Consider the following 24221-nt stretch of genomic DNA (forward strand, 5'->3'; position numbering starts at 1 on the left):
GGGATAAATAATCCCTCACATGCATGAACCCACGCCCTCTCAATATGTTGCTAACATGATTTTCATGATGTAAACTTAGGCACCTGTTGGCAGAAACGTATTATGTTTATTACCTTTCCTGGGCAGGACACTGCCAAGACAATCGGATGGCTCTTTCCACATCACCCCGTTTTCCAAAGGAACTCGAGTTTTGCTGTGAAACTGAACCCAAAACCACAGACTGACCCAGCATTAAACAAGGAGGCAGTGCCAGCAGGAACAGCGGATGGCTCTTGGCTCTGATAGGAAACAACGGAGAAAATAAGTAAATAGAAATACATTAAACAAGCTCTTTAGGAATCTTCAGGACACCATTACCTTCAGCAAAACTCATTTTTAGGATTCTTCTTGAGCAAACCTGATGGGGTGAACTGGTGACCATGCATCACAAGTGGTAAATCTAAGGCCTGCTGTTGTGAGGCCGAACCAGCAGCAAGCCCAGCAGCTCTGCTCTGACTGCACCCAACACAGGGTTATCATGTCAGGGAACAGCTCAGATTGCTACAAAATGAGCCCTCCAAATTTAATTTTTTAAAAAAAACAAAGACTTCTGCTCTAGCATACATTTATCCAGGTGTTAGTAACGTGGAAATAGATTTAAATTACACTGCTAGTGCCTGCATGGTTCCGAGGTAAGTTTTCATGATGAAATGAAAGCAAGACTTGGTTTTGAGGTACTTTTCTAAAACTGTACGAACAGGTCAATCATTTCTGCAGAAGCATTCAGTATAACCGTGTGTTATCCAGATTTGATGTTAGGTCAGCCAAAGAAACAGCACAAGCTCTTTCCTGTATCCATAGTTTCAATGGCCAGGGTTGGATGGGATGAACAGCTTCATCCTTGCCCATCCTTTGTCAACCTTCTTCAGAGGGAGAATGGGAGAACCCTCATTTTACAGAAAAGGTTGGTATTTATTGCAATGGTGTAGCAAAAAGGCAGTCTTGACATGTTTTGGGTCCTTCCTCAACCAGTCAATGTAGTACCATCAGCTTGACGGTCAACACACAGTCAAAACTTTGAGACCCCAAAAATGCCAAGGCATTGTGAAGCTGTTCAGAATGCTGTAGGTGAATGTATGTACTGCAGGTGTGACATAACCTAGTGAGCCATTCAACAATATTCTATATTGCTTTATGTTTTTATATTTTATACACATTTTAATTCATGAGATACATCTCAGCTCATTACTATTACAAAAACGTCTACCACTTTTGTTACCAAAGCAACCTGAAAGCAAATAGGAACAGAAGTATGTGTGTGTCTGGGTCATAGCAAAACTTGGACAATCTAGGAAACTAGGTCCCAGAGGCAGATTACAGAACTAGCAATTAAGGAGAGGAAACAAAACTAACAGTACTTTTACCTAACTCCTCTCAAACACTGATTATGATCAGGATATATATTCTATATACATGTGTGTGTATGTAGACACATAAAATACACACTTCAGAAACATTCTGAAGAATTATTCAAACTCAGAAACATTAAGAATGAGAGATGTAAATACGTATTTTTGGGTAACGTGATCCTTTTTTTTTTTTTTTTGAGAAGCACTTCATTGGATATTTCTATCAATGTTAGAAATTTTAACTAAAATAATCTCAAGGTTTTCATATAGGTAACTATTACAAAATAGTGTGCATTCACTCCTGCTAATATCTTATAAAATGAAAGGAGGCTCCAATACATGTAATCGTGATCTGTAAAAATTCAAGACACAATACACCGGTTGACTAAAAAAAATAAATCAGTAAGTATTGATGTTGCATAGTGATTTATTTCCAGCTGACGTGCCTGTTGTGGGAGGATCTTTAAGAAGAAAGTTGGACTTCGATAACTCCATACAAAGCACCTGGTGTTCTGCCACTCATCTTCATACCGGCGTGTCTCAACACGTAGTCAAAGTCAGCATGACGTGGATTCAGTCTGAACAAGCTGCTAATCCTCAAGAGTTGTAAAAGTGTTTATTCAATTTTGTCAAAGTTATTCATATTTTGGGCACAGATATTTTGGGCAAGATATCTGAGGTATAAAGTCTCAAGTCGACTGAATGTCGCATATGCAAATAACACAATAGAATACAAAAATTGTTTTATTACCACAAGAGAGAAAGGAATTTAATTAGCTATGAACTCCCCCCCCACACCCATGAAAGGGTATCAGAGTTGTCAAAAGAAAGCATAAAACGGTTTGTCCCAAACCAATTCATTCTTTCTGGACTTGGCTTTTATTACATTTTTTTTTTTTTGCACAGAAAAAGTTTGTCACAAGAGAAAAATATTTACTATTTATACATCATTTTGATAAAAATATGTCCAAGACAACAAACAGGAAGAAAGGAATTGGATTTCTTCGATTTGTTATTAAATAGCTGCACAGAGATATGCCCAGATGCCATACACGCTGCTACTGAATGTCACCATTAACAAGTACAGCATCACCAATAATTCTTCCACGTTCCTGAAAATAACAGAGTTGGAAACTTTGAAAGGCATTACACACCCACTTCTCTTCCACCAAATAAATAGGTACTCTTAAGCATCACTGGAAAGGCAGAATTGCGTACATGTAATTGCGCTGAAATTGGAAACATTGCCATTAACCTAATTACACATTTTGACACCTCGCTGAGGTACCAACAACTCGGAATACCTTTAGGCAGAGCTAGCCCCGCATTTGGCATAGGGAGAGTGCAACAAGGTAACGGTGATATTTTATTCCAGCTGTACTGATAAAGTAGAAATGAGTACTAAAATAACATGCATTGCATGTTTCAAAATTTTAATCTTTTTTTTTTTCTAAAGTTTTAAAAAGAGTACTAAAGGCATGATTATACGGACGTTGAGGTATTACTTCACATGAAATATTGCTTGTATTGGAATAAACTCAGCTCTTCTTTTATCTTCAATACCATAGCAGAGTCCATCTGTCCAACAAAATATAGGGGATTTATGGACTCAACCACCGCTAGGAATAAACAGAAGCTTCTCGTGACATCTCCAAACCACAACAGCAAAACAGACCTCTCTGAATGCAAACACAGCATGCACACCCGCACACTCACACAAACAGCTTATGCTTTCTCCCGTTAGCCTTTTGGTTGAAGGACAGCTTATGCTTAGTTCACAACAGTCATTAGACGGTGTTTCAATGACATTTTACAATCCCTACGTCCGGATCTTGCAGCTCCTACTCATGTGAACCGCATGGGAAAGCTGATGAAGGGTCACACGACTCGGGTGTTTGCAGTTTATCAGAAACAAGGTGGTAAGAACAAACGTAGGTCCCCAACCTCCTACCTTTCAGCAAACAGGAATGCAACCAGAGCAAATATCCGTGATCAATTTTCAGTAACTATTAAACTGTGGCCCTCTTTCTTCAGTTATTTATTTTCCCTTGCCCTACTCCTAATGGAAATTGCATTTAAGATTTGCATTTCCTTGGTAAGAAAGGAAATCAGTGTTTTTAGGATAATATGAACAAAACCCCCTTATGTTCTGAAACGCCTTTACTCAATTAGTCTGAAATACTTCCTTGCAAATCTACCAACTGCATTCAAGTGTGGTAATTTAGTATGCAAAAAAGGGTTTTTTAAGACAAAGGATTAAGACAAAACTGTACCTGTCAGTTTAAGTGTGGCTTGATTAAACTTTAATCCGCAAGTCTAACGGTAACAGGCAAGTGCCTGAAAATGCTACGTTCATTTAATTCTTTCAAGGTAATTTTTGGCGTTTTCTAAAACCAAGCAAACCAGAAACTGGAAACGCAAAGGAGGAAATAAGCCAGCCAAACAACAACACAATTTGCTACGCAAGTTCTTATTCTTCCCCGTGAACAGCTGTTAGGAAGACGGCTGGCACACATCCTAGCTGCACCCACATCTTTGGATGTAGGGGTATTGGGACACAACAGAAGCTCTAGAAGTTGGAAGGAGAGGAATTTCTTAAAAAAGGAATCTTCACAAAAAGAAACACCAGCTGAGTTTTTTCTTTGTTTAATAAAAGCTTGCAAGGCACATGTTTCAACGGAATCGCAACATCTACAGCAAAACAGGTCAAAACTTGCAAAACATTCCCCCGACCGACCCACTCAGGGATTTAAACCTGGGACCTGGGTTGAAAACCAAGGCAGGGTTGTGTGCACAAGTCGGATGTAATTATGCCCCACTGCTGTCCTTCTGAGGGACATCCTGAAACGTTCTGTTTCTTTTTTTCCCCCACAGAAGGCAGAGATTAGAACAGACAACATTTTTGATAATCCATAACTGGATAAAAAATTTAAGCTTATCGTTTTCTTCATGAGATATGAATCTTCCAGCCACTCGGTTTAAAAACGATGCCTTCTGACTGGGATGACAGCAACGTCACCCCCAGTAAAAGGCTCCTCTCTGTTACTTAAGGCCGCTGTGCCAGTGATGCTGCTATACAATTTTCTCTACTATAAAAAGCAAGGTAAAAATCTTACGTGATTCTTCTACTGCAGAATCAGTTGAAGTATCAAGAATATGTCTTTAAGACTATGCCAAAACTAATACCGACTATGTCACAGTTCAAATAAACTTCGACATGTTCATTCAAACATGTATAAAGGCCCATGTGCTACGACAGAGTTTCCCTTCCACGTACAGATGGCCCCGTTTGTGTTTTTCTGAACAGATGTGCTCTACGTCCAAGGATTCAGACTACGCTCTGGGTGGTCACACACGCAGCCAGCGTTGCAGTAAGTCCAGGATAGTTGAGCGTTGCATCTTGGCATGGCATCGTAAGGCGTGAAGCCGGCAGCTGGGCGGCTTCATCCACCCAAGTGCAACTGTAACCCTGAAATGTGCTACCTGGAATGCCTTATTGCTGGTACCAAACGGTATTCGTGAGCGATCACCTTCAGGAGAGCAAATGACTGACACACAGACATGTAATTCCTGACAGTAATTCAAATGAACTTAAATTCGACATGGAACTCTAAAATTACTGCCAAATATTAAAGCTATAGCACATACAGAGGAGGTTCCTGCGTGCCTGCTATAGCCAAAGCTAATCTAACTTCTCTTTTGATGTTCTAACTGAAGTCTGAAACAGTCCAGTGCGGTAAAACAAATGCACTCGTGCAAAAGCAAATAAATGCAGACTGCATTTGGCCAGAGAGACGCATGTGCTATCCTCTACACAGTGACTGTATCCCCAAAAAGGATATTTACTTTTAACCTGTAACTCAGTTACACCAACAAACGTTTCTCTCAATGATCACATCCATGTTTTTAATGGATTCATCCGACTCACAGACCTAAAAATATGACTGAAAGTAAAAACCAGATTACGGGCATGTTGACATTTACAACAATAAAGCTTTTCTCTTTTAAATCACTCCAATAGTGATAACAGATTTAAAAAAAAAAAAAAAACAACTCAGCACTACCTCTTAGTGTAAAGGAAACAAAGGTATCTGCATAGAGCAGAGAAAAATCAGGCATACACACCAACACATTGCAATTCCTAAGAATTTCAGAGTCAAAATCTCTGAAGTCGCATTTTACCTGATGCGACTTCGCTGATGACACCAAACTTGGAGGAGTTGTGGACTCGAATGAGGGTGGAAAGGACCTGCAGAGGGATCTGGATAGGTTGGAGAGCTGGGCGATCACCAACCGCATGAAGTTCAATAAGAGCAAGTGCCGGGTCCTGCACCTGGGACAGGGAAACCCTGGCTGCACGTACAGACTGGGCGATGAGACGCTGGAGAGCGGCCTAGAAGAGAGGGATCTGGGGGTCGTGGTAGACAGCAAGTTCAATATGAGCCGGCAGTGTGCCCTGGCAGCCAGGAGGGCCAACCGTGTCCTGGGGTGCATCAAGCACGGCATCGCTAGCAGGTCGAGGGAGGTGATTGTCCCGCTCTACTCTGCGCTGGTGAGGCCTCACCTCGAGTACTGTGTGCAGTTCTGGGCACCACAGTATAAAAAGGACATGAAACTGTTGGAGAGTGTCCAGAGGAGGGCTACGAAGATGGTGAAAGGCCTGGAGGGGAAGACGTACGAGGAACGGCTGAGGGCACTGGGCCTGTTCAGCCTGGAGAAGAGGAGGCTGAGGGGAGACCTCATCGCAGTCTACAACTTCCTCGTAAGGGGGTGTCGAGAGGCAGGAGACCTTTTCTCCATTAACACTAGCGACAGGACCCGCGGGAATGGGGTTAAGTTGAGGCAGGGGAAATTTAGGCTTGACATAAGGAGGGGGTTCTTCACAGAGAGAGTGGTTGCACACTGGAACAGGCTCCCCAGGGAAGTGGTCACTGCACCGAGCCTGACTGAATTTAAGAAGAGATTGGACTGTGCGCTTAGTCACATGGTCTGAACTTTTGGGTGGGCCTGTGCGGTGTCAAGAGTTGGACTTGATGATCCTTAAGGGTCCCTTCCAACTCAGGATATTCTATGATTCTATGATTCTACCAACAAATGCAGTAGGGAGAGTTTTGCAGCTTTCGTTTGCAGAATGGTTTACAGGTTTTTCAGTTGCAGGTTCGCCCCACGTTGCCAGCTGTTTCATGAAGGACTTCTGGATCCCAAAGAATCACTGCCACATGCCTGAGAGACTGGTCCCTGCGCCAGGTGTTACCAGAATACCTAACTGCAGGCAGCTCCTGAGAGATGAGTAACCTCTCCCAAAACTTAAGCCCTGGCTTTCTGCCCCACTACATCTATGTAAGCAGGGTTACCGTTATCTTCTGTTGGGTTTTCCATTGGCAACACCAGGATAAGGCCCAGAGCTGGAGTTAAAGCATCATTCATTCTCTTGAAAGCACATCAGCTAGCAACAAAGCAAACAGGATGGGCAGGTAACTCGTGGGGTCATACCAGGAAGACAAATTTTGGAGGGAAGCAAGACTGCACAGTACTTGCAGGTATTTTCAAAGATCCCAGCGTAGTTGCATAATGGATGTAAAAACAGCTATGAAGGACTGTATCTTTGCTTATCAGTGGTGGTGAGGACAGCGTTTAAAGTGACAGATATGGCACTACTACTGCAATAGGACATAAAAGTGACGCAAGTTGAGTGAAGCGAGTATCTCCCATCCCTCCCCACGCCGAGGATACACACACACATACACAGAGCAGCTCACACGCAGAGGGAGTGAAAGAGAAGTGCAGAAGTCTCAGTAGCAAACCTGGTTGTCCTGCTGCACTTGTCCAACAACAAGCACAGCGTGCTGTTGTGTACTGGCCCGTTCTGATGGCTGCTCACACATCCGCACACACACTGACACATGTTAAGCATGGAAAAATCCTGAAGATGAGTTCTTTCCAAACTGAAGATCTGCCTTTGTCAACCTCTCCAGCTAGGTCTAAACCCAAGCGCTTCCACCAACACGTCTCCAACAAGACAAAGATCAGTGCCTTAACCTATGCAGGTGTTGTTTAAATAAAATCTTCCTTATTCGAGTGATACAAATGCTGTACCTACACATAAGATGTATGAATGCATCTGATAAATATAGCAATGCTTACAGTGAGAAAAACGAAGAATAAAAAAAACCAAAACAACAAACTAACAAAAGAAAATAAAAAACAAACAAACCCAAACACTTACTTGAAGACTCAGGATACCAACTGCTTTCTTGCTAGACAATAAAAGATATATGACTTAAATGAGGTCTTCAACATCACTTTTCTGCATTTTCCAAAGTCTACCCACATCAACCGTCTAACACTACAGTCAGAAATCTCAGTTAGATGAAGATTAAGGTGATTTATAATGGGAAGACAAATGCAAGAACAAGGAAGACTGTCACACTTCCATGTAGAGCCTGTAAAATTGACAATTTTTCCTGTTTTCTTCAAGGATGGTTATCTGTATCTGTTGGTCTGTAGTTGAAACAGTTCCAGTTTGGTAAAATAAAGGCGTCAATACACTGTTTGTGCCCACATGTAACTGCAAAAATAACTTCCTTGATCAAAAGGAACTTTTCCAACTGAGTCCCATTCATAATCAGTCCTCAGAAAGAAGCTTGCGTGCTTTTTCATGACTGGAAGGATATCACAGTGTTGATTCTGTACACGAAGTAGGATCTATTCCAGTATACCCGAGTAAAATAATTCACATATGGAGAATAGTTCATTTTGATTTCATGACAAAATCGTCCATATTTTGAGTAGGCATAACTGTCACCCTCCTCACAAACCACCTGTCAGAAAAGAAGAAAATTAATTAAAATACTGATGATAAATGATTACAGAATGCAATTCTGTCCATTTTGCTTGTTTCTGTGTTCTCTACGTCTCATTTATAATATAGATATTTCATTTCCATACTGTATGATTCCAATAACCTGTAAAATACATTCCCCTATAATTTGTGTAACGATCTAAAATAACCTTTGTGAATTAATACCTTTGCTGGGACAATGAACATTAAAAGCAGAGCACTATACCTATGTAATTAAGAACAATGACAGGGGAAACATTCCATGTGTACTACCCGGCACCCTTGAAGAAATCCCTTCTTTACACTTTCTAGTGGCACAAGTTTACATGGGTTTAAAAAAAAGTAAGTCAGGCTGGTGGTTGGACTGGATGACTGTGAAGGTCTTTTCCAACCTCGATGATTCTATGATTCTGTGATAAGCATTCAGAATAACAGATTTTAATTGAAAGTCTGATCGTCAAGCTTCTTTTCCCCTTAGTCAATCCACTATAAATAGGATAACCCTTGCCACTCTGACAATCCCAATAACACAACAATAGTATGCGTCTGGTTTTGTTTACTGACAGCATTGTGTATAGTTTTTATTGTGCAGAGATAAGCTCATTGCACTGGATACTGTCTTTTCATCTTTTTTTTTCCACCTTTGATCAAAATTATTGCAAGCAACAACTGCATGATGACCAGCAGGATGAACTGCTGAATAACTAGGTGTTAGGAATGGGAAGAGGAAGAAACTGATTGCAATGTAAGAACAAAAGAGGAAGTATTAAAAACCTGACAGTAAAGCTGTGCTGCTGAAGTTAGGATGAGATCAAGATTATGTGTAAGGCAGTGAAGTATGCAGGAAGCACAGGGAAGAGAGATGCATTGGTATGAGGGAATGAAATCCTGAACTTGTGGTTAATTGTTCCAGGTGACATGCTCAGTATGGAGCAGGGACAGGAACTGACTTGTGCAAAAACAGATCTGAGAAGAAACCGAGTGATAACATGTTGATTATCAGCCCCCAAGCCCCAAAGTTGAGTATATTTATTATAACATGGAATAACTATGGCATAAATGGAAGTAATAGAAAAAACAGAGACAATATCCTCCACGCATTAACTGGCCAGGAAACCTCCAAATGAAACTGACACCAATTTTAGATTATTTAGAGTATGTAGAAATTTAGAGTAATCCCCTAAAACATATCACCCCTATAACTAGTCCCCAAAATGAAAGCAGGAATGAAAATGAGTTTATCCATTTTAAAATCATAATTTTAAAACTAGTAAGAAATGCCCTCTGAAGCAGGGATGTACTGCTTCTGTAACAAGCCCTCAGGTGTTACAGTCAAATATATACAGACAAGCCAAAACTTAAGTGATCACTTTTAAAATTTATGAATCTTTGTCTACATATCAATTACAATCAGAGACAGAAGAACAGCATTACAAGAATGTTTCCTTTTAAATGAATTGTTTCTGCATTCAAACTTACTTTTTTCTTGCTGTTACTTACATGACCGTTAGCAATATCCAGCAGATCTTTAACTCTGCATCCTCTTACAGGTCCCACTTCATTGCAAATTGAATCTTCAATAATCAGAAAATTGGCTTTGTAAGATGTGAGTATCTTATAAATATCCTCCGCTGACCTCTTTGAATATATCTGATAAATCTGTAAATTAGGAACACGTTTTAATGCCAGGTAAAAATCAGTGGAAAATTAGATACTTTGGGGGTCTCTACTAGTGACAAGTTCCCATCTTAAATATTTCAAGTGCCTTGATATGATAAGTCTTCAGAAATAGAATAGTTTCTGTCCAGACTGGAGCACTGATAATCTACTTAATACTACCTTCCCCATTTGCTGGGCTCCCATATCCTCCTTCCTTCTAATTTATTTAATTTTCCCCCCGTTACATTTGGGTGAACAGGAAGGCAGTTCCTGTGAGATGCTTTCCAAGTCAAGTATCTGACTAGAGATTTCCCTACTGTAATCCTGCAGTGTTCAAACCCAGAGTGAGAGCTCAGGTAGAGTCGTGTAGAGAAGCAATTTTGATTTCTCTCCTGATCAGTCACTGGGCAAGTCTGTTCTGCTTTGTGACCTTCCCCCTAGCAAAATATGCAGAACAAAAATTGCTCAAAATAATTCAGAGATGACAGCCTGCCTAAAACTCAGCATTGTCACAGTGCACAGTAAGGAATCTTGTTCATGGGCTTATTGATTATGTATTGGTGTTACCTTTCTTCACAAGACTTTGTGCTCTTTTCTCACCTTAGACTGCAAACACTTTGGAGAAAAGACAGCGTATGGAATAGCACTTGTGTACAGGGGGAGCTGCACCAAACAAAAAATTTACTCTGCCAGGTCGCCCAGGGAACATGAAAGAGCACCACAAACGTGTATGCCATGAGGAATGTTACAAGGTCATCTTCTCTATTAACATTTACAGTACTCCCACACAGCTCAGTCAGGCACTTCAGTCTTACGTGATGGCCTATAAATCATTGATCATGCATACATATTTATGGAATTGGATACTCACGTTTTCATTTCTTTTTAGAAGATCATCATCATTATATATAGGCAAGCTCGACACCATCCATCCAGTACAGAGCTTAATCACTCCCATTAACTGCGGGCTGCCTGCAAACACAGCAGCCACAGGAGCCTGCCTTCTGCAAAAGCAACATCCACATACATGTCTGAGTGCAGGAGGCATTTCCCAAAATGATTTATTTTAATTTTAAACACTGCATGAATCAATAAAGGTGCTACAGCAAGAATCAGAGTGCACGAAGGTGTCATTAGGGATCTAACTGCAACTGGCATTAATTCCCTGGTAGCATTAATGACGTACAGCAATGGTTTGCAAGGAAGGCCTCCTGCTGGGGCAAGGGCTGATGGCCATTCTCCCTTCCTTGCACTATTCAGAGTGGTCCTGGATCAAACTGTTGCTTTCCCAAATGGTTGCTGTCTGATGACAAAACAAGTTTGGGAGGGAGCGTAGGTAGAGAGAGAAACAACATGATGTTGTCTTGTAAGTGACAGACTTGTGATTATGTTTGTTTGATCTGCAGGACAATATATTCCATCATTTATGAGTAAATACTGTCATAATACAGTGTAACATCTACAGTAATTATGCTTCTGGATTTTGATTTCATCTTTTGATTATTCATACTGATGAATTAGTGGAAGAAAACAGCCATTGTCACACACTCTTACAGACCTTGGGCAACTTTTCCTGCAGAGAAAATTCAAGTGAATTCATTTTATCAGAGCAAAAGTTGTAAGAAAATATACTATAATAATGACATTCAATTAAAATTCCAATATGGACGTCTAAGCATATCCTAAAAAAAATTAAAAAAAATCCTTTTCATTATAAATACGAACAGCTGCTACAAATAAGGGTAGTCAAATTGCTCTTAGCTGAGTGAATCTCAATGCAATTCACCATGATTAATTATGTACTTGAAGCGTAATATATGCAGACTAATGTAAAAGCCATTAGGTGCTTGGCATTATTCCACTTGCTGCCTTGAAGAGCTAGCGCAGTGACAAACAACATACACTACTATTAACAGAAAGAAGAAATTGGCTGGAACATCATAATTACCAGCCTTGTCTTTTTGGAAGATGAACAGTTTGACATTAAAGACTCCATAAATACAGAAAATAATATCCTTAAAAAATCCAGTTCAAGGTAAGGAAGTTATTTGAACACAGAGGACCTAATTTGCCACAGAAGTGCAGTTCCTAATGACATAGTTCAAAATTAAATTGAATTAGGCCAGAATCGAGTTCTGAAACTTTTGGTGAAAAATACATCTCTGAAAATAACCTGACGCTCAGCATTTGCCTAGCCAGCCAGATAAAAACCTTTGAAGCCTTCTGCTCAAAGGGGAGTTTGAACTACACGTTACGCTCCATGTTTCTTAAATGAAGTCTCTCAACACTTACATTTAAACATTTAATTTTACTGGCTCCTGCATGCACAAATTTCATTGTTTCTACGCCCCATGGCATTACAATCAATATGACTCCTCTGATCTACTGAAAGGTCATCACGGAAAGAAGTACTAGGATGTACATGTTTATTTGGGAATCACTTCTAGTAATGATATCACACATGAGTTGATTGTGTGTTTCAGGCTCTTCTCCTCTTTTTTACCAATTATAAATTCCTGTTACATTCCACGGCAGTAATACCAAACTTAAAATACTCATTTCTCCTCCCATCTCCCCCTACATCATGTAATGACTTGGTAAGGGAAAGCTCAGATTAACAGAGGTAGCTTCACAAAATGCTGTTATAAAAATACCTTGACACAAAGAATCAAAACAAAGTGTAGAACCACATACTTACTTTATCCATGTCATGAGCTCTACTGTATCAGGATCATAAAATTCTTGTATTTCTGAAAGCTCTGACATTATCCTAGGGAAAAACTGAAGGAAACATACTTGGTTACTTACAGTTAAAAAATAAAAGAAAACTTCTATGCACCATCTCATTATGTTATGGCCTTCAATAACACAATAGAAATAGTTTCAACCGAGTTTTCTCTAAGTGGTATTTTTGTTTGAATGCTTTGGGAAACACGCTACTTTGTACTTGCCTGACAGCAGCAGACCTTCTCCAGAATAAACAGAAATTAAACCTAAGTTCTCAGCTCTAATTATCTTCATATGTATAATAAAAATCAACCAAACAACAACAACAAAACAACCTTCATCAACTTTAACTGGTCTTAAATGCATCAACATCATAGTCCAGGTTTTTATATGAAAATAAGGGCACTAATACAAGAAGTTGACAAATCTTCTTCCATGATAGACCTGCTTGAGCAGGGAGGTTGAACTGATGCAACTTGATGAAAAGCAGGAAAGAAGAAAGCAAATTTCTTAGAAGAGTATCATGTGGTTGCCAGCTCTTAAAAAGATAAGCAGAGGTTACAACTATGGCAGACTAAAGGGACTTTATGCAGATGATTGGAGTCTGCAACCAGACAGAACAGGGTTGCCTGGGAGGGATACAGAGACATAGTCTGAGTGGCCAAGGATCAATTTAGGAAAGCCAAAGTCTTTTTAGTATTAAATTTGGCCAGAGACATCAAGGGCAACAAGCAAGGCTTCTGTAGGTACATCAGTGATAAAAGGAAAAGGAAGACTGGGGAGACTGTGGGCCCTCTCCAGAAAGAAACAGGAGACCTGGCCACCCAAGACATGAAGAGGCTGAGGTACTCAATGAACTTTTGCCTCAGTCTTCAGCAGGAAGAGCTCCGGCCACATAGCCCAGGTCCCAGAAGGCAAAGGCAGGGACAGGGAGAGTTAAGAACCACCCAGTGTAGGAGAAGATCACGTTCAAGACCAGCTAAGGAGCCTGAAGGCTTATGTGACCTGATGAGATTCATCCATGAGTCCTGAGAGAACTGGCAGATGCAGTTGCTAAGCCGCTATCCACCATATCTGAGAAGCTGTGCCAGTACGGTGACGTTCCCAGTGGTTGGCAGGAGTAAAAGATAACTCCCATTTTTAAAAATGGAAAAAAGACAAACCTGGGCCCAGTCAGTCTCACCTCTGTGCCTGGCAAGATCACGGAGCAGATCCTTCTGGAAACTATGTGAAGGCACATGGAAAATAAGGAGGTCACTGATGACAGCCAACTTGGCTTCACTAAGGGCAGATCATGCCTGACAAATGTGGTGGCCTTCTACCATGGGGTTACAGCATTGGTGGGCAGGGGAAGAGCAACTGACATCATCTACCTGGACTTGTGCAAAGCACTTGACACTGTCCCCCATGATATCCTGGTCTCTAAATTGGAAAGACATGGGTGTGATGGATGGACCACTCTGTGGTAAGGAACTGGCTGGGTGGTTGCACTCAGAGCTGTGGTCAATGGCTCAGTGTCCAGGTGGAGATCAGTAACGAGAGGTGTTCCTCAGGGCTTATTATGGGGACCAGAACTATCCAACATCTTTGTTGGTACACAGACAGTGGGATCGAGTGCACCTTGAGCAGGTTTGCCCATGACACCAAGCTGTGTGGTGTGGTTGATACGCTGGAGGGAAGGGCTGCCATCCAGAGGGACCTGGGCAGGCCTGAGAGGTGGGCCTGTGTGAGCCTCACGAGGTTCAACAAGGCCAAGTGGCCTTCCAGTGCCTAAAGGGGCTACAGAAAAGGTGGGGAGGGACTCTTTGTCAGGGAGTGGAGTGATAGAACAAGGGGGAATGGCTTTAAACTAAAAGAGGGGAGAGTTAGATTAGTTATAATGAGGAAATTCTTTACAATGTGGGCAGTGAGGCCCTGGCACAGGCTGCCCAGAGAAGCTGTGGATGCCCCATCCCTGGAGGTGCTCAAGGCCAGGCTGGATGGGGCTTTGGGCAACCTGGGCTGGTGGGAGGTGTCCCTGTCCATGGCAGGGGGCTGGGATTGGGTGGGCTTTAAGGTCCCTTCCAACCCAAACCATTCTGTGGGTCTGTGGTTCTAAGAACAGCTCCCATATGTTAGTATCAGGGCTGAAAAGCCATAGCACCACAGGAGCTGTTGGACATATACCTGTACTGTCCCAGGAACAAAAGACAGACAAAAGAGGAACTGTCACTGCTGCCCCAAGGAGAACCAGCTTCACTGAACAAACAGAGCCCTTAGAAAAAATCCAGTTGGATGAGGGACTGTGCCTGACTGAATCTGAAGGCAGCCAAGCAGAAAGATGCTGAGCTGTACACTCATCCCTCTGTAGCCAAAGTAACAGATTAGGAGCCTCAAGGCATCTGCACTGCCCTGTTCCTATCAATCAAACTTTCCAAGCTCAGGGGGGAATTATGAGCATGGAGAGCAAACTGCACACCAGTGCTTAAAAGCAAAAGCTGGATTTGCAAGGGATGTAGCCCTCTAGAGTCCAAACCTGCACACTGCTTTTACTAAAAAATCGTGTGAAAAGAATTTTGTTCAACTAAAACTAGTTTTCTCTATTGTAACCAGTTGCATAACTTTTTTTGAGCAACTGTAGCTTTTTTTTTCAGGAAAAATTATCTGTAACTGCCAGAAATGTGTGAAGAGTAATATTACACTGCAAACAACATTTATACCATTTATACAATCTGTTAAAGTAACATTAGTCAAGATTGAATTTTATTTTATTTTTCTACAAAGCATTCACGTATATCTTAAATTCTTATAAAACTACTCAAACTCTTCTGAAGCTATGACACTACAGTAGTGAGTTACACTCTACGGGACTGTCATGACAGGGATATTTTTGCTATTTTTTGCACTTGAAGAATTTTAAAAAATAAATTTCCAAACATTCTCCACTTGTCTGCCAGTCTGTTTTGCAACATGACTCGCAGTAAAGGACTATTTCTTTTAAAGAAGGAAACATCTGTAGCTTTTTTCCCCTCTGTATCATAGTATATGCAATATCTATACACAGCACTCTATACCAAGGATTTAACTCCATTATAGTCTGCTTGAAAAGCTCTCAGATTATTTGCCTATGGCCTTCCATAATTTTAATTCCACTTAACTTCACTTCCTCTCACTAAGAACAAGATAGAGACAACACACTTTTCAGTATTCCAAGTGTTTATTTGGCAATATTTTCTTTGTTGAGTCACTTCATATATCCAAAGTGTAACAGATGAATATAATAATGTCTGAATTTGAATTCAACTACTTAATTACAATAAATGATTGTTAACAAACTGAGTTTTTAAATACATCATACTGAAAAATGTAAACAGTTTTGTTTTAAAACAAAACCAAAAGAAGCCAGCAGATTTTCAGATGTCAGCTTTTATTTCTCCTTAGCATTATATTTGTTCAGTGCTCTGACTCATATTTTGCCTAAAGACAAAACAAAATACAGAAAGGTACTTTTCTTACCTCTTTCCACAAGCTGAATCCAATTATTGTGGGAACTGCCATACTCAGAATGAGAGCCTAGAAAACAGATGTTAGAAGAAATGGATTATGGACTCTTCTCTGTTCTCCTTCCTAGGCTATGTGATGATTCTGTTCATACCCTGGCATGCTACATTTATGTCTGAAACCTTAGTGACTACAGGTGAATTTTTGCAGTCTTCTCCTGGGGAAAAAAACTGCAAACAAGAGCTTGTCTAACTTAGCACTGAAGAACTTTTTTGACCCATGTTAACTTTACCACCAATACTAAAGATGGTTAATTACTGCTCATATAACAATGATACAAAACAATGATGCGATGTGCACATGAACTAGGGAACAGAAGTAAAAACCTCTCAGACACAAACACAATGAGAAAATTTGAGAAATGAAAAAAATATGAAAAAAAACTCTGATTTTACTAATGCTTTCATTCAGATTAACAATAGTGAGACAAAAAAAAACCCAGAAAACCATTTTTCATCATGCCATCACTCTAACTCATATCATACACCCTTTGCAAAAGGAGAAGATTGCTCACGTGGTACAGAAAATATTTGCTAAGGAGTGCACACAAGGCATTCCTCTTGATAATAAGCTGTTAACACAGCTACTCTATGAAAAAAGCAAGTCTATATAGCAGGAAGCATGGAAGTATAAAGTATAAGGGAACATATTTTACATGTATGTGAATATATTCTTACTCCTTGACTGGAAGGACACCGTCAATGTTTATAACTCAACAGTAAATGGCACTTTCACAAGTGCCATACATGAATCTTTGTTTAAGTATTAAATATTTATTCCTACAGCATCTTGAAATTAAATGTAAAGTAACACACTGTCTTCATTTTATTAATAAAACAAGTGCAGACATCTGACAAAAGCTGCCCAAAGCAACTCTCAGCAAATTAGGAATAACACTAGGATTGGAAGTGTGGGAATTGTTTGCATTACAGCACAAGCTTATCTTCCATAGCAGCACTTCTCTGAAATGGCCACACAAGAACAAATCCTACACTAAGTAGCTCCAGCTACCATTTCGTATGAAGCTGTTTTACTCCCAGCAATTAAATAAACCTAAGCACCACATTTTAGTCTCATTTCCTAGTGAAACAAGACTTACGTCACTGCTTACCTGCAGGCCTGTACTTTCTCTCCTGCACTCTTCCTAGCATTTGACCTTCTTGGCCGATCTCAACTAAATACAAGAGGTCTTGAGGTCTCAAAGATTTTTAAAAGAAATTAAACAGATGTGTGAAAGAGAGAGATGAACACAGCTCTGCTCCTCCTGAGAAAAAGGCTCTAGCGTGAACAAGTTTATCACCAGGTACCAGAGAACACGTGAAAACATGCTACTAGAAATAAAAGGCACAGGAAAAAGCAGGTATGTGAGATCCACTGCTCACAGAATGACACGTTCTTAGAGTGGGGAGTTCTTTAGGTTTAAGTCATTGTTTTAAAAGTGATATGCCTGCTAGTTGCAATTCCCAAGACATTGGTGACAGAACTCACCAGCAGTATCGGGTGCACAGCTTTCAGACGAAGCCACTTGAAGAGCGTCATCCAAAGTTCGGGAGAGCACACACCAAACGCAGCAAGCATGCAAACATACGGAGTCCAGAGATATTTCATTCTGAAAAATAGTGCAAGAGCTTAGTTGGGACTCTGTATACGCCACTGTGTGGATTCAGGCTATTTATAAAAGCATTCAGATAGTTTTTTGCTTGCACATCCAGAGCGTTTGACACGCAATCTGAGATCAAACTTGATGGCACTGGAAGGTAAACCAAGGAAATCTCTAGCAGAAGAGCAGGCACCTGATTATCTGCTGCAAGATGTAGGAGCAAGATCCCAGGTCAAAGATGATAAAATCCTTCACAGAGTTCAGGGGAGGATGAAAGAAAAACATACAGACTAGTAAAGTCACTTGGCTGTTGCAGTTTTCCAGCCAAACAAGGATAAAAAGTAGCTATTCATCAAAGGTGTACAGACACTGTACTATAAGGGAGTTCCTGAAGAAAGGAAAGGAAAATGTTTAATAAACAATTTACTATTTGCTGGCATTGTTTGCCTCTTGAGGATAGACAAAGCAAGACAACTACTTGGCAATACAACAGTCTGCTCACTTCAATAATTTGTGAATATTCAGATATGAGGATGATGAGTGTGATATAAACACAAGTTTGCCACCTTCAAGTTCATTTAGATGAGAGCCAAGACTGGCACAATAAGGTTTTCCAAACACTAGGTCCTGTAGCTTTAAGGACTAATATTCATTACACCTTTGAAAACTGTTTTGTTACTGCTTTAGCATGTCAAGCAAAGGTATACGTCAGGCTAGCCTAGATAAAAGGTGATGGGTAAGAAATCTTCAGCATCTTAGTGATCAAGAACAAATATTATTCATCCAAACACTACACAAGATCTCACTAGAATACAATATTCAAAGAATTACAGAGCAGTTCTACACCTAAATACCACATGGGAAGCGATTCACATTTGCTCTGATTCATTTCTTAGAGTTTGGCTGCGTTAAAGCTTGGAAACCACATTAAAGAGACCAAGCACAATTCATCACACTCCTCTACCCAAGTTAGAGTCAAAATCCTCTTTGCCATCTCCCCTACTGACTAGGATCATTGTATGCCAAAAATATTTCTGAAAAGACTTTTGAATTGCAGACACATTTCAAAGGGGGTTAAAATAGAGCATCACGGCCAGTTAGGAATTCTCTGTTGCTTTCAAAAGAGATACATCAAAACGAGACTTACCCTTCCAAACACATCGCTAGAGAACCAAGTAAAATTGTGTGAATTACATGATAAACTATTTCTGGCCTCTCTCCAATTCGACCATCCTCAAGTTTAACTGTCTCTTTCAGTGGTTCACCACTGCAGTTGGAGAAAACGAGACATCACTTAATTCAGACATTATCTCAGGCAAAGGTGCCAATAAATATATTTTTATGACCATTAAGTCAGCAGCACACTGAGATCACTCTGTGCCATATCATACACCACCGTTGCACTGCTTATTTGGTTTGTATTTTTTGTCAGTGATCTCTCAGTACCTGCTGTCCCTTGTCTCTGGAGCAATGGCTGTGAATTAAATCAACAGGATCTCTGCCTGTGACCACCAATCCTATTTTAAGGTACTTCAGCAACAAGAGACAGTAATTCAAGAGCATGCATACTCAGCAAACATTTAGGCAAAGCATGCTGCACACATATTCTAAACTTCTTCGCATCATTAACCTGGTGAAGATCATGGAATCTGTATGACTACATATACCATGTTGTCACAAAGTAAGATTACGAAAACAGCTTTCAGTGACAGTGCTGTAAAATATTATGAATGTATAATTATAAATAAAAGACAACCAAAATCTTACAACAAATGTTTTTCTACAGACAAGATAGTGAGGCACATGCAAGACGTTTTCTTCTACCATTAAGTGATTTCTGATACAAAGTTGTAAATAAATCCTCATGACAAAGTGCAAAAAAAAATATTTGAGATTAGTAACTGCTTCAAAATTAAAAAGTAATCTTTATCTTAAAAAAAATCTACTCATTTTTGCTGCAGACAAGTGAGGAATCTGCCCTAACACCTAAGCAGTTAGACCATTTATCTTCTACCAGGGAGATGTAATCTCCTAGCCAGTTTCCAAGATAAATTATGCTAGGATCTACAATCTACAGTCTTGCCATTCTGAGCCTGCACACAGACAGCTCCACTACCCTCCTCTCAAGGGAACTGCGAATCACTGTGAAACTAAAAATAATCCAGTCTGTTTTACTTCAGCTCTGTTCTGAGCAGCAAAGACTGCTGAACCTTATCACAGTAAACAAGATGGGAAAAAAAAAAACAAAACAAAAACAAAAGCCAGGAAAGTGTTAGAAATCTGCAATCCTCTCAGCTCCACCCATTTCATTCTTTGCAATATGTAAACTTGGAAAAAATACATTAAAAAAACAAAACAAACCAAAACAAAACAGAGAAACAAATCCTCTAGCAACAATCTAGGGACTTTAGAAGGGGAAAACATATTTCTTTCTCACAGTGCTACGAGACAAACATCTCGTAAGACCATTAGCCACATCTCTGCAGGAATCACACCTTTGGAAAACAAACAAACAAAAACACAAGACAAACAAGCAAACCCAGAGACATTTCCCTGTCCTGACTGAAGGGATGCTCTAGAAGCTCCTTGCTACAGGACTTTCTGTGGAAGCCCTTCCTGCTGCCCACATCCTCGCATGCTCAATGGTCTAACTCTGTCCTGAGGCCTCAATCAGTTACAGGATTGACCATTCACTTATAAATCCATGAAACTTTTATTTTTCACTTCTAAATTTCCAATATGAATAAGTTACTTACCAAATTCTCCTAAAAATGACCTGAGTTACAGAAAAAAGGCAGATAATTAATACTAAAATATAGAAAGGCAACAGTGATGACTGCGTTAGCCGCAAAAAAAAGTCTTGGGAGGGTGCCTGAAGAGATTCTTGACAAAGGAGCCAATTCATTGTAAAATTCCTAGTAAGGCAAAAACATCCCATTAAAAAACAATAATAACACCACATAGATTAGGAAAAAAAAAGCACACAACCAAGCACATTTTCATCTATTCATGTCATAGGAAACTATTTGAAATTCATCTTTGAGAAGTGGTATGCTATAATTTGAAACTGTTTTACAAGTCCTCCTTACAGTAAATATCAAAAGCTTATCTTCCAGAAAAAGCCTGTGATCTTAAGAGGGCAGACTACAACTCTTCCCGAAAACAAAAACCCAGCCTCCTGGATAACTCCGTTATGAGGACCACAAAGCACTTTGTTGTCACAGTGGATTGAGATTTTAGAGATACTGATGCAAGAAGGTAAGCTTGTCCTCGTTCCACAGGGAAAGTGGTCATCTGAGAGCCCACGTAAGCCCGAGGCACTGCCAAGAATGGAATCCTTAATGCTGAAATTCTAATTCTGTAGCTGAACCCGCTCGATCATTCTTCTTGCTCAATTAATGAGCAGAAACATTATATACTCTGCCAAGAACCACTATAAGTGTGTATTCTCGACTGGACTTGTGTGGCACGTGGTTCAGTAAGTGCATTCTTGTCTTCTGTTTTCTTTTGTTTCCTCCTGCTTTTCTTTTACTCCTACGTGATGACCAGAGAACTGAAAGAGGTTCAGTTAGACAGAACCAGTTTTAGGATTAAGAACTGAGCACGTCCAAATAAGCATTAAAAGACAAATCTTGAAGTTCTTGTGCTGCAAACCATAATTCCAATGATTTTCACATGATTTTCCAGGGGTAGTTGCACCCAGTTTGTCTCAAACACCAACTTCAATGCATGGTTGCACGGCCCGGAAAGTAGCATGTAGGAAGTCCCAGGAAAAACAAAACCAAAAACCCACATCCATAATACCTGGTAGCTGAATAAACCAAAATGCTGACCAGAAGCAGTCTTGTCTTTCTTGTAGAACATTTATAAACGTGCATGTATGTTTTATAACAGTGCATCTTAGTCAAACTCAGAATATCTTGCCTTCCAAAAATTCCCCAACAGTTTCAGTTTTGTGGTGTTATTTTCCAAATCTTCTCCTGAAAGGCCGTGAAGTAGCTTTGTAAGACAGATGGAGTTCACAGGAGAGAGAATGAACTCCTGTACAGAACTGCAAATGCTGGCTTGGGTCCAGGAGGTATCTCTGGTTCTTACCAATACTCCGTTTGAAGATTTCCAGGATATCTGTGGCCATGTTGTTGTCTTCTTGGAGACCAACACTCAACTCTTTTTTATGTATGCAAACAGTTTCTCTTAGGATCACAAGGATTTCCTCTGACTTTTAAATTGTCCCTTGTCTTAATTTCTTCTAAAACTAATAGGTTTTGCTTTTTTTTGGTGGTGGCGTTATTCTTACAAGACTAAAAAAACATGTTTTCAGGTACTATCAATAGTCCGTGATGCCTTTCACAGACTGTTTTCCAGCCAGGACCACTACATTTACCCTACAATCCTTGCTTTCAAGTCTTATTAGAAACACTAGACAGGGTACAAAAAGTTTTTGCTTTTCAGCATCAAAGAAAGCAATAATCTAATATGATGCTTTCACTCCAAAGGATGAAATATTGAGGAGCCGCAGAAATCTCCAAATCCTAAGTAAATTCTGTATATGCATCTTTTCAACTTTGTTTTTTTTTTTAAACCAAGTGACAAATACAAAGTTTTGATAACTCCTTTACAAAATTCACACAAGCCACTGAAATTTTCTACATAGAGCAGTTTCAGCAATTTGGATATTTTAGAAGGTGTAAAAAAAAAAAAACGTAAAACTTACTTAGTTGTGTTTAAGCCAAGTTTTACTTCAAGGAATTTCAGCAAATGCTCGTTTTCTTTATGAGGAACAAACATCTGAAAATTAATTTAGCAGAGAAAAATCTTATTAAATGCAGGAAGCAGCTTTCACATAGTCACTTCGCTCAGATTACAAAATGGCAGGGAATAATCAGTGATTCAGGATTTAGTTAAAACCCACACATTGGATTAAGCGTGCCAATTAAGGTACCAATATAGTACTGTAAATCTTCACTTAAATAAATCTCTCCTTAGGATTTCCTAGCAAATATCATACCCTGCATTTCATTCATGTACCCCAATGGGAGGGCTAGTGAAAAGTTGTCAACAGGTTGGCAGAAGGCTACCTAGTAGGGTGAAAAGGATCATGAAAAATGGACATGGACTTACCACCAAGCAAGCCAAAGAACATTGTGTTTAGCTCCACTAAACAATAGGACTGCAGCCTAGCAAAAGTTATGAGCATTTGTAATCTTCACATAAATTGTTTGAGCAGCCAAAAGTTCTATGTACCATCTACATAATTTAAGTTATGTTTTTTCAGGGCTAGGCTTTATTTTCCTGGAGATACAGCAAGGCTAGCTAATCTGAACGACACAAGAAAACAATCAGATTTGAGCATTCTCTCAGGCTTTTTTAGTGTTTGCTAGGATTTTCATTTCTAAGATGACAATTAACACAACCAGGATGAATTTGAAACATAAGGGAAAAGTGCAAATTATATAAAAGGCTAGGGCTAGTAAGAGGGAGTTACTAACCAAGACCTAAGACCAGGTTAAAAATCCCACTGAAAGTTACCATCTAAGCCTACCAGCTCTTTTCCACGCACAAGAATACTGCTTTAATATCTAACCCGATTGGTAGAAACCATCCAAGTTATAACAAAAAACACATTTATGAAATAACTAGTGTGCGATTTAAAGAGTATTTCCATCCTATGCTTTAATCTCAACCCAAAAGACCAAATGCCCCAACAAAAAACAGCTGCTTGGGTTGTTAAAAGTTTGTAAATAAATATATAGATAAAAAAAAAATACTCAATCTTTAGTATTTCTATTCATGATAAATTAAGTTATGAACTCTCAGACCAAGAAGCCACACTTCGAAAGACTTTTCCAAGGTAACTCTAACTTTTCATTTAGATTATACCAATTAAAATCACTTTTTACAGATGAATCTTACCTTTAATAAGAAGTTTAGCGTCAGTGTTATTGTGAGTACCAAATAAATGTACATGATTTTCAGCAATCTTGACAAAAATGTACCTTTCTTCATATTCATCTGCAAAAATATGTTAAGAACGTCGTATCATTTGGAGTTCCGCTGAAGTAATAAAAACTACATTCGGGGTTGGAGGAGGGTCTGGTTACCTGAAGGCATTTAGAGAGCATTAGAGCTGCTACAAGACTTAGTAGCGGCGACACTAGTAAGGCTGAATTTTCAAACTGCAATAGGTAGCCCAAGAGGAGAGAGAACAGGTAGATTTTGTATACTTCATGCACCTGTTGGAGAAACAAAAGAAATTACAGTGGATACGCATTTTGCAATAGGTAGTTCACTTCATTTCCCTGTTAATTAGGGGATTTAATGGATAAATCTCTGTCTTTGAGGTTAGGAATCTAGCAGGGTACCATTTGGCTGTGAAAAGTATTTCACACCAAAATTGCTCTGGTCAACTTCAGTAACTAGTGTATGACTGCTCCATGGGAAATCTGTAAAAATGCCCCAAGTAGTA

At 39.7% G+C, this 24221-nt stretch overlaps 1 protein-coding gene across 2 annotated transcripts in view; it reads right to left on the reverse strand.

Moving 5' to 3' along the window:
• Positions 1–4018: 4018 nt before the first annotated feature.
• DPY19L4 (dpy-19 like 4) overlaps positions 4019–24221 on the reverse strand; it is a 30871-nt gene continuing 10668 nt past the window's right edge. For both annotated transcript variants that reach the window (XM_027452478.3, XM_027452479.3), the window contains exons 9-19: positions 23857–23988; positions 23669–23767; positions 22470–22543; positions 20512–20670; positions 18903–19022; positions 17644–17764; positions 16111–16167; positions 12587–12669; positions 10760–10892; positions 9730–9888; positions 4019–8209 (exon numbers count right to left, since the gene is read on the reverse strand). In XM_027452478.3, the coding sequence (XP_027308279.1) occupies positions 8045–8209; positions 9730–9888; positions 10760–10892; positions 12587–12669; positions 16111–16167; positions 17644–17764; positions 18903–19022; positions 20512–20670; positions 22470–22543; positions 23669–23767; positions 23857–23988 (1302 nt within the window). In that variant the 3' untranslated portion in view covers positions 4019–8044. The remainder of the gene's footprint in view (positions 8210–9729; positions 9889–10759; positions 10893–12586; positions 12670–16110; positions 16168–17643; positions 17765–18902; positions 19023–20511; positions 20671–22469; positions 22544–23668; positions 23768–23856; positions 23989–24221) is intronic.

Source organism: Anas platyrhynchos, chromosome 2 (genome assembly GCF_047663525.1).
Source record: "Anas platyrhynchos isolate ZD024472 breed Pekin duck chromosome 2, IASCAAS_PekinDuck_T2T, whole genome shotgun sequence".
Lineage (NCBI taxonomy): Eukaryota > Metazoa > Chordata > Aves > Anseriformes > Anatidae > Anas > Anas platyrhynchos.